The sequence below is a fragment of the Alexandromys fortis genome, unplaced genomic scaffold, assembly GCF_014885135.2.
Source record: "Alexandromys fortis isolate MF-2015 unplaced genomic scaffold, M_Fortis_MF-2015_v1.1 scaffold_37, whole genome shotgun sequence".
NCBI classification, from domain to species: Eukaryota; Metazoa; Chordata; class Mammalia; order Rodentia; family Cricetidae; genus Alexandromys; species Alexandromys fortis.
The window spans coordinates 4771464-4783542 of record NW_026067914.1 but is presented as its reverse complement, the minus strand read 5'-3'; the positions used below and the strand labels follow the sequence as shown (position 1 = coordinate 4783542).

The 12079-nt window shown below is 38.0% G+C and overlaps 1 protein-coding gene across 1 annotated transcript in view; it reads right to left on the bottom strand.

Moving 5' to 3' along the window:
- Positions 1–10059, bottom strand: part of Ugt3a2 (UDP glycosyltransferase family 3 member A2) — a 32341-nt gene extending 22282 nt beyond the window's left edge. The window contains exons 1-2 of the mRNA XM_050138921.1: positions 9570–10059; positions 3964–4062 (exon numbers count right to left, since the gene is read on the bottom strand). Of these exons, the coding sequence (XP_049994878.1) occupies positions 3964–4062; positions 9570–9663 (193 nt within the window). The 5' untranslated portion in view covers positions 9664–10059. The remainder of the gene's footprint in view (positions 1–3963; positions 4063–9569) is intronic.
- Between the last annotated feature and the right edge of the window lie 2020 nt (positions 10060–12079).

Here is a 12079-nt window from a genome sequence, read left to right as displayed (position 1 = left end):
CTTTTTTCCTAACACCCCCCTCAGATACAAAAGACTCCATTTCATTCTCTAGATGTCCCCATGTCTGATGTTGTGTCCCCCTTTACATCTCTGATTTTGTTAATTTAGATGTTCTCTCTCTCTCTCTCTCTCTCTCTCTCTCTCTCTCTCTCTCTCTCTCTCTCTCTCTCTGCCTTTGTATTAGTTTGGATAAAGGTTTGCTTATCTTCTTGATTTTCTCAAAGAACCAGCTCTTTGTTTCACTGATTCTTTGTATTGTTTTTTGTTTCTATTTTATTGATTTTAGCCCTCAATTTCATTATTTCCTGTCTACTCCTCCTGGGTGAGCCTGCTTCTCTTTGTTCTAGAGCTTTCCAGCATTCTGTCAAGTCACTGGTGTGAGATTTCTCCACTTTCCTTATGTAGGTACTTAGTGCTAAGAACTTTCCTCTTAGCGCTGCTTTCATAGTGTCCCATAGGTATGGATACATTGGGCCGTCATTTCCACTGAAGTCTTTAATTTTTTTCTTTATTTCTTCCTCGACCCGGAGGTGTTTCAATAGTTCACTGTTCAATTTCCATGAGTTTCTAGGCTTTCTGTTATTAGTGTTGTTGTTAAATTATAACTTTAAACAATGGTGATCCAATAAGATACATGGGGTTACTCCAATTTTTTTTTATATCTGTTGAGGTTTGCTTTGTTACCAAGTATGTGGTCAATTTTAGAGAAGGTTACATGAGGTCCTGAGAAGAAGGTATGTTCTTTTGTGTTTGTGTGGAATGTTCTGTAGATGTCTGTTAAGTCCATTTGATTCATAGCATCTGTTAGTTCTCTTATTTCTCAGTTAAGTTTCTGTCTGGTTGACCTCTCCATTAGGAAGAGTGAGGTGTTGATGTCTCCTACTATTAGTGTGTGGGGTTTGATGTGTGATTTAAGCTTTAGTAATGCTTCTTTTACATATGTAGGTGCTCTTGTATTTGGGGCATAGATTTTCAGGATCGAGACTTCATTTTGATGGATTTTTCTTATAATGAGTATAAAGTATCCTTCTTCATCTCCTCTGATTGATTTTAGTTTGAAGTTTATTTTGTTAGATTTTAGGATAGCTATACCTGCTTGTTTCTTAGGTCCATTTAAATTGGAAAATCTTTTCCCAGTCCTTTACTCTGAGGTAATGTCTGTCATTGAGATTAAGATGTGTTTCATATGGAAAAATGAAAAGCCCAGGATAGCCAAAACAACCCTGTACAATAAAGAACTTCCAGAATCATCACCTCCCTGAAAAGTGACCAAAGTGGAGGAATAGATAGATCTGCTTATGTTTTAAATGAGTAAAAACAAAACTAGAAACACTATCTGGGGAAAAATCTGATTCACTCATTGTTCATTAGGAAGTACAGGACACTTGGCACTAATTGGACTTAGTTTTGAGAATTCACATCATGGAGGAAGTATACTGAACTACCAGCTGCCAATGTAGAGAGAGTAATTTTCACACAGAAATGTGTGTATGTGTATCTGAGGATCACTGATATTATTGGATTGATTCCGTCAAAACAAAGATGGCATTTAGTTTGAGATATATGCCTAGTGAAAAATGGGCTCGACAGGTAATGATATGTTACTCAGTTGTTACAGTACCAGGCTAGTGTATATAAAATCCTACATTTGATCCCAAGTACCACACAGAAAAATGTATGGCACACATTTATTATCCTAGGACTCAGAAGGTAGAGGAAGGAGGAACAGAAAATCAAGGTTATTATTTAATATAAAGCAATTTTATAACCATCCTAGGATACATGAGAATGTTTCTGTAGATATAGACAGACAGACAGGTAGATAGGTAGGTAGGTAGACTTACAGTTAGTGTTGAAATGAGGCCAAAAGAATGAAACACTGTGAAAAATGCCTTGGGGAACTGTGAAAGAGGCAGAGGAACTTCACCTTAAGTGCATTTTGTTCCTTGGATTGTTGTTGGACATGATCTCATGCCTCCTGTGATAAACATTTAAATTCAATTTATAGGACATGGTTATTCACATTGGATGTCAGAGCGTATAGAGCACAATAAGCTGAAAGGATAAGCTGAGTGCTCTCCTCAGTGTGCCCTGATCAGGATACGGCCTTCTGCGTCCCTTTTGTGCTTTCCCAGATAAAATCTATAGTATATACTTAAACTGCTGTATCATTAGAAAATTCTGGGGAAAGTCTGCTCTGTTAGTATTTAGTATGTGCTTACTGTCATTTATTTACATGGTTTTTCTGATCCTGTTTTTCTGAACACACACACACACACAAAAAAAAAAAAACCTTCCTTGGATCATTGCTTTCATTGTTACATTTTTGTGTAAAAAAAGTACACAGAAACTGCAGTAAAGTTCCACAAAACCTGGGCCCATCTCAGAAAAACTCAGAAAAAGAAAAATAAAGAAAAGGACACAAGACAGCAAATAGGAGGACAAGGTGGCAGGGGCGAGGCGGGGGGAATAAAGGACAAAAGAAATCTGAAGACAGCAACACTTGAATCTACAAAGAAAAGACATCCGTTCCACTGCTATGGGGAAATTCTACAGAACTTTTGTGCTTAGTTTGCTAAAGGATTAGAGTCTGAAGCTTTGAGCAGTAGATCAAAGGTTGTGGGACTAAGAAAACAGGGTGAGCATGAATTGCAGTTAGGAAACCAGACTATTAGGGACCATTAAATGTATAAAAATATATCCAAACAGAGAGTTGGAGTTTTCTGGGCTTCTGTGCCCTAGTCTATCAGCAGAGACTGCTGGCCTTTAGTTGGGTTATGATTCTCCGGATGCACTAAACGAACTGAGAACTTCTGATAGCACTGTGCAGAGCGTCGGCAGAGATCTCTCAATCAAGCATCTGAGATCTTCTCAATCACACATCCCAAAATTTGAGCATAAATGTAAAGGTCACTGGAAAATAGCTCTTAAATTATAAGTCTCATTTAAAAATAGAAATGGATTTGAGTGGCATTGAGTGTAGCGAACCTTAGATAATTAAAGTGCCAAAATTCTATATGGCAGAATATGTCTGTTCAACACTACTCCTAGACACACTTGACACAAGAATTTATTCACATAATCAACAATTACGTGTAGCGTTGACTGGGAGTGACACTCACGTGATGGGTTATTTAATCTATTTTTGTTGCCATAACAAAATAGCTGATATTAATTAACTTGTATTTTTAATATTTTACTGAGTTGGCTCTGCCGTTAAAAGTGTGAATTGCACTTGCCAAGGGCCTATGTTCCATTCCCAGCAACCACATCAGGCAACTCACAACTGCCTGTTAACTCCAGGTCAAAGTAATCCAACCAATTCTTTTGGCATCATTGGCCACCTATACTTATATGCAGAAATATGCGCAATCACACACAAGTACACACAAAGAAAAATAAACCTAAGAAACTCTTTAACTTATATTTCAAAGATTGACCATCCAAGATTACATGGAGCTGTGTGAATAGCTTTTGATGGCTGTCTTTTCACCGCATCTTAATACAGAAGGTGGTGTGTGTAATACATGGTGGATACAAGAGCCACATGATGGAAAAGAAAAAGAGGCCAGAGAAGGTAGAATTCACTCTTTTATAAACACCTACCTCACTCTACTGAGAAATAATCCACACCTGGAAGGACAATACAATTACTTTCCAAGTCTATTCCATTATAGACCTACTTCTTAGAGCTAAATAATGTTCAAAACCATTGGTTCTAGAACATTAAGATTTGGGGGACATACTGCAATCATTGTCAACCTATACCAAGAAGTAACATACAGAAATATGTATTTTCTAATGATATCTACAAGAAAACATTTTCTAATGAGATCTACAAAACCTTTACACACACACACACACCACAATTTATCTCTAAATAAGGCCAAATACAGAACTTTTATCAAAAGCAATTATTTATTATTTAAACTGATTTAGTGTAATAATTGATTTGAAAAGTACCTGGGATGTACATAATTTTATTAAGCATCTTGGTCACATTATGGCCATTGTCTTGAAGGATTTGTGACACACGGTTCATTAATAAATAATGGCTTCCACCTAGAAATAAAACATAAGTTCATTTTTGAGGAGACTAATAAAAAGGTTTCGGATTACAATAAACAGCTGACATAAAGAAATCCAAAAGTGAATGTAAAGACATAGAGAACCTCACAATGCATAGAGAGAAACCAGTTTCTCCCTGCCCTCGATTACACTGTAGGTAATATTCAGGACACGAACCCATAGCTCCGGTCAATAGAAATCCTCCACCAAAGATATGAAGACTATGCCTGAAGAGATGGCTCAGTAATTGAGAGCATTGGCTGCTCTCCCAGAAGACTCTGGTTCAGTTCCCCACACTCACATGATGGCTCCCAATAATCTCAAACTCCAGTTCCAGGAAATCTAACATACGAATTTATGCACATGGCATATTTATATGCTATCTGTGCAATGAAAATGCTCATAAGAATAAAAATAAATAAACCTTTACAAATCTGAGGGTTCCCATTCTTGATATAATGAGCTACTCTGTTGGACATTAGATACTCTTCATCCTATGGTACATTTATATTTTCCACTGTATCTTCCCGTGCCTACAGTCATTTGGTTCAAAACAATTTTCATAATGATGGAAAAAAAATATCACAATATAATGATTGATACCTTTTCAGTCAAAGAAATTTTCATGGAGACAGAAGAGTATGGAGCTCTCAGTTAAGAAATATCTCTTCTTAGACCCGAGTTTATACCCTTTGCAATAAAGCCATTAAGGATCACCATGAGGCCTCAATAAATGAGATGAGCAGGAGGAGCGCCAGTCACACAAGAAGGTGGGGGCAAAGTAAATTCTCCAACACTCCTGGGATCCTCAGGAAATATACAAGTATCATCACAATAATGGCTTCTTCACAGCCACAATTTCTTTAGAACATTAGTTTTGAGTCCAAAGCTAAAGCAGGGAGAGATACGTTAAGAAAAGAAATGAAAGCTGTATAACAAAGGCTGGGAAGGCAGAATGACTGGGAGAGCTAAAAGCACCACCATTAGATTAGGGCAGAGCAGGATAAGTCAGGGAAATAGAATGTATCTGTTGAGTGAGTCACTATTCTCATTTACATGTGTGTTGTCTGAAATAACACAGCACACATAAAAGCCCACTACACCTCGGACTGCTGCTCCTGTTCTTATAGACTGAGAAGAAGGGCAACGCCAGTGATGCAGCCATTCAAATGAACGCTCATGAGAAAGAGTTCAACCAGGAGGAAGTCTGAGAATTTCAAACTGGATAAGTAAAGTCAGTGAGGCCAGAAACAAGTGCTATATCAAGAATTGGGGGTCTTTACCTTCATAACATAAAAGAACCATGAAGAAAGGAGATAAATGAAGCAACTTCTTCCCTCTGAGGCTCAGGGATCATTTCAGAGGAGGAGGTAAGATGATTAAGAGCCAAAGAAAGCTAAACTCATAAATCTCGCCAGCAGGACTATGTTAACATGAGCTGAACAAGGACAACAACATAGACAAGCTAAAGTCAATGTGGAAAAACCCAGGAGCCTTCAATCTTGTAAACACACACGCATGTACACACACAAATAGAGAGAGAGAGAGAGAGAGAGAGAGAGAGAGAGAGAGAGAGAGAGAGAACAAACTAAAACAACTACAATAAAAACAGAGGCAACTAAGAGTGTCAAGAGTGGGAGAAATAGGCTTCCCTGGGGAAGACTACAATAATTCATTATCCGATAAAAACAATGGTCATCCCTCAAAACATACGTACAAGTAACACTATACAGACTGAGCAGGTCATATTTAGTAGTGCATTTGTGTGCAAATATACATCTATGCATGTTACAACAATGAGGCCAAGTCTTTCAAAGAGATTATGCAAATGTATATGGGAGGGTTTGGAGGGTGAAAGGTAAGGGGAACATATCATAATTCTAATCTCAAATAATAAAAGGCCAGAGCCAGTAGGCAATAGGCCCACCTGCCAGTGCACAAACTCTGTCAAAGCCACCAAGCAAGGAAGGCCTGACCACATCCCATTTCCACAGTCACTGAGCAACATCCTTCATGAGCTGAACCATGGCACCAACTCCACCACGAGGAGCCGTCATCTGAGCCTAGGATCCAGGGGTGCCTGGAGGACTGATCACCAGAGACAAAACTCAACTACAACAGTTGGAAGAAAGGATGGGAAGACAACAAGATAAGAACACACTCAACAACACAAAGTAAAACATAGCACCACCAAAAACCAGTGGTTCTACAGCAGCAAGACTTGAACACCCCCACACAAATGAAGCAGAAGACGACATAAAAAAAAATGACTTTAGGATCTTGAGTCCCTTAAAGAGGAAATGAAAAACTCCCTCAAAGAAGTAAAGGAAAAAACAAAACAATTGAAATAAATTAATAAATCCCTTAAAGAAAACCAAAAAAAAGAGATGAAAGCAATGATTCAAGACTTGAAAATTGCAATAAAGATAATAAAGGAAAAACAAACCGAGAGAATTCTGGAAATGGAAATTATAGGTAAATGATCAGGAACCACAAATGCAAGCATAAATATCAGAATGCAATAGGTGGCAGAAAGAATCTCAGGCACTGAAGATATGATAGAGGAAATCAACTCATCAGTCAAAGAGAATGTTAAATCTAACAAAAGCTTAGCACAAAATATCCAGGAGCTATGGGACACGAATTCAGCCCTATAAAAAGTACTAGAAGGATAACTCGAACCCAAAGAAATCAGATACACCCACAAAAACACAGATAGTAGATGATCTCACAGCTGCAAACCCCAAAGAAGGGAAACGTACACAATAACATCACCTACATGAAAAACAAAATGACAGGAACTAGCAATTACTGGTCATTAATATCCCTTAATATAAATGGACCTAACTCACCTATAAAAAGACACAGGCTAACAGATTGGATACAAAAACAGAATCCATCCTTTTACTGTATACTAGAAACATACCTCAACCTCAAAGACAGACATCCCCTCAGAGTTGAAGAAAAAATTTCTAATCAAATGGAACTAAGAAACAAGTTGGTGTAGCTATACTAATATCAAACGAAATAGACCTCAAACTAAGATCAATCAAAAGAGACAAAGAAGCATATTTCATATTTATCACAGTAAAAATCCATCAAGAAGAAATCTCAGTTCTGAACATCTATGCCCCAAATACAAGTCCACCTTAACAAGAAAACAAACAAACTAAAAAACCAAACAAACAAAAAAATTGTTAAATTTTAAATCACACATTAATAGTGGGAGACTTCAACACCCCATTTTTACCATTGGACAGGTCTTCTAGACAGAAACTTAACAAAGAATTAAAGGAAGTAACAGATGTTATGACTCAAATAGACTTAACAGACATCTATAGAACGTTCAGGACAAACATAAAAGAATATACCTTTCTCTCAGAACCTCATGGAGCCTTCTCAAAACTTGACCACATACTTGGTATCAAAGCAAACCTCAACAGATACAAAAACAAAAAAAAATGGAATAACCCATGTGTCGTATTAGATCACTATGATTTAAAGTTAGAATTCAACACCAATACTAATTTCAGAAAGTCAACAAACACATGGAAATCGAACAGTGCTTACATAAATCACCAATGGGACAAGGAAGAAATAAAGGAATTAAAGACTTCATGAGATATATTGAAAATGACCATACTATATCCCAAACTTATGGAACACAATGAAAGCAGTGTTAAGAGGAAAGTTCATAGCACTAAATGCCTACATAAAGAAGCTAAAAACATCCCACACTAGCAAGTTAACGGAATAACTGAAAGTTCTAGAACGTAAAGAAGCAAACTCACCCAGGAGGACTAGACAACAGAAAATAATCAAATTAAGAGGTGAAATCAACAAAACCTCTCTACTATCAGGCTCAGTATGGTTGGTTTTATGTTGAGGTCTTTGATCCATTTGGACTTGTATTTTTTGCAAGGTGATAGATATGGATCTATTTACATCCTTCTACATGTTGGTATCTAGTTATGCCAGCACCATTTTTGAATATGCCTCACATTCAATACCCAGCACCCAATGAAGGCTCATAGCCACCTAGAACTCCAGTTCTACTAGCCCTGATGCCTTCTTAGAACCCCTACCACGACTGGGTACATGGGTACCAAACAGACATACATGTAGGTAAAATATTCATACAATAAAAATAAATATTTTTTTAAATTTATCATCTTACTGAGATAGCTAGGAGAAGTGAACAGGATCGATACAGCAAATTTACTTTTCATTGATAAATCCATAAGGCTAATAGCTTTGCCATAAAATGCTAGATCATAGGCCAAGGATGAAATGCTTATAGGATAACACTCCTTTATGATTAGGACAGCTAGATACACAAATGTAAACAAAAGTTTTAGTGACAGAACACCTTATATAAGCTCCTTAGTAATTCGGCAGAGTAAGCTGTGTCAGCACTTTGTAACGGCAAGATCATACTTCCTTCAGAATGAATAAAACATCTTACAATTACCACAAAAACTCTCAGTAAGCCACCCAGTTTCACTTGCTTTTAATTATCTGTTTAAAATCATTAATTTTAAATATGAAAGATGTGATAATATGTGAGTTATCCTGAAAACTTGGCATTGGGGAATAGCTATGATGAGGGGATTGTTAGCACAGTTTGCAAATTACTTGTCCATGTTAATTGTGGATGTCAAAGTTTACTTTGCTAAAATCTTGAAACTTTACTGGCACTCATAGGTGTCCAGTTGAGAATTAAAACAGGATAGCACATTCATCAACTCTGCTTTTCTATTATGTCTGGGTTCTTTCCTGCCCTAATCCTGGGTAACATGTATTTAAATATGAATGCAAACAAATTGATCATTTGAAAAAAAAAAGTTTTCGCAATGTCTATGAATGGGAAGCTACTTGTTGGTATTAATATGTATTTCCCCTAAATGACCCTGACTTTTATCAGAGATTCTTGTCCTGAGTCCTACAGCATTGTCATGAGCCCCATACCAAACAATGGGGGCAGAATACTTTTAGTGGTAAGAGTAACATAATAGTTCGTAGAATAAGATGCTGGCTTGGGTCATGCAGACTTCAGTGACTATGTGCTTAAAGAGAAGAAGAGGCTCTTTTTAAACCAAAAATCTTTATAGATGGCAGCCTTTCCCAGAAAAATCTAGAAATATTCACTGCTCCCTTTTTTGAAGGATTAGCCTGGAAATTTGACTCATATGCCTCCCATCTACTCACAATCTTAGGTCCCAGTAAAGAAGCCATTCTTGTCTACTTTGCAATACAATGCTTAGTCTCCTGGAGCTGTGTCCACATCAGATGCTATTTCCGTCTACTATTTATGCCCACCTTTTGGTGGAGTCCCTTATAAGCACCACTTTGCACACTCCATACCTCCTCCCCCAGGTTAGATCCAAGCCTAGCTAGAAAATCTTGTGCACAGATGGTCCTCTACCTGCTGTTTTATGAGACACATTATCCCATGTGTCCTGAGCTACAATACTCTGTCTGCATTCCCAGCAGGCACTCACCCAGTGTAGATATAGTCAGGATTTTCCCAGCCTCCAAAAGAAGAACCTCAGTGAGAAATAAGCTCACTAGAAGCCAGCTCCGATGCTTAGCCATCTGTAGATCTCGTGGATCTCAGGCATAGGAATCACACCTTGAGAACTGAAGCCCACTAGAGGACCCCGTGAGCCTCAGTCACTAAGCACTGGCTATGGCCTTGAAATGACATAAGAAGGGGGAGATCTTATATTTTCTTTCTGACCTTCCAAGTGCCCTCCTGCCCTTAACCTTCTCTGATGATCATGTTCCATTGGACATTCTGTTTCACCCTCCTGAACCAGAGTCCATAGAGGAATGGGTGGATGGTTACTATTTAACTTGTCCTTTAGCTACAATATACTCTTAACTGCCCCAACACAAAGCTACAATATCCCTTTTACTGCCCCATCACAACTCTCAAAGTGTGATTGAAGGGATCTTGAGAAATCTGGTCAATGACAGCATCTTGAAGTGGCATGTACCGTGACCATTTTACAGGCCCATTCACTAACTTATAGGACTCTGCCTCCTCCGTCATTCCTCTACTTGGATCCTATTGCCATATCTGTTACTCATTAAGCCAGGTTCCACTTCTAAAATCTCCAGTAGTGTCAATCATAAGCCAATTTTCCAAGAAAACATCTAAGAATACTGCCCAAGGCCTCTCACTAGTTACAAATTCATGAAAATGTGCTTGTAGTATAAGGTCAGGACTTTACCTGGAAAGCAAAGCAATTAGGATTGAACCCCATGGTTCTGAATGCGCATCATAAAGCAGAATGGAAGCATTACACCATCCTCCCACGTGCAAGCACAAGAGAGCTTCCAGTTCTGCCACTTGTAAATCCACCCAAGAGGAAGGAGTGCATTGTCCCACATGGTCATCTCCACATTCTAGTTGAAAACTTAACAGCTTTAGTAAAATTTCCCAGTGCATCCTCAAAGCAGAAGAGAATCTGCTTCAGGACTTTCAAAGCATGCAGAGGAATACTGCCTGGAGTTCTGCTTTGCAGCATTGTGTCTTGTGTCTACGTCTTTACCTACGTCTGAATGTAAGCATTGCATTCTCATATCCTCACGCTGGTTTCACAGTCACACAGATGAAAAGACAAAATGGGAGAAATAATGTGAGAAAGGGGGCTGCACTGTTCTTCACAGCAAATCTTCAGTCCATCTACTTTCCCGTACTTTCACATGTATTAATGTGATGATTAATTTCAATGTCAACTTTGCTATATTAAGGGATACTAGATAGGTGGGAAGGTCTTATTTCTGACCATGTGTGAGACTGCAACCAGATAGAAGTAGCCTTTATATCAATAAAAAGTGTATGGATATTGTACCCTCACCCAAAATATCTGAGTACTGTCACATCTGTTCAGTCCTTGAAGTAAAAAAAAAAATTATAACAAAGATGCAGATTCTCTCTTTTCCCTCTTTTGTAGCTGAGACACCCTTCTTCTCCTGGCTTCAAACATCAGATCTCGGGTCTGAAGAGATGGGTAGATGACCTCAGTGCAGAGACCTAATACTCACATTAAAAAGCCAAGCACCTATAATCACAGGACAAGGAAGGTTAAGGTAGGCGGACCTGGGGCCTTTCTGACCTGTCAGTCTAGATTAATTATGTCAGTCTAGAAAAATTATGGCAAGGTTCATGTTCAGTAAAAGACCCTGTCTCAAAAAATAGGGTGAGACGTATAAAGGAATACACCTAATGACACCTCCTGTCAGCCCCTGGCTTCCACATGCATGTTCACATATGCATGTGTGAGTTCTCACACTGATATATAAATACATATATACCATACACATACCTTCTCTCTTGCTCTTTCTCTCTATCCCTCATTCTCTCTCTCTCTCTCTCTCTCTCTCTCTCTCTCTCTCTCTCTCTCTAATACTAAACATGTTAACTGTGACAATGCACACAATAGAATATGAGTAAGAAATATAACTAATTATTCACAAGCATTGTGAATGACTCTTTACATAATTACATAATAACTAACATTTAAGACAATACAATAAAAGAAAAATCTTATTTATCATCCCATTCATATAAAACCCAGAAGGTAAAAACTAGCATAGTAATATTATTTATTGATAACCAATGGTTATTGGAAAGATGGCCAAAAGCAAAAATTATGGATAGCTGTAGAAGAAAAAATTTCCATGATGATAAACCTTCATTGTGTTCAGTGATGTAAATACATTAAAAATGCCATTTACAAGTTTCTTATTAGGAAGTACAAAACGCCGAGTACTCATTGGACTTAGTTTCAGAACTCACATCATGGAGGAAGTATTCAAATCTGGTCAAGCATTCTCCCTGAGTGGGAGGACTGAATTCAGATTTTAGGAAGAACAAGACAACTGCCTGGATTTTACAGAATCAACTGCAAAGACAGAGCGATGCATGAGAGAGCAGAGTGCTATGTGAGAGGGGCAAAGTCTGGTGTTGGAGATTTCCTAGAAAAGGTCAATCCGAACATTC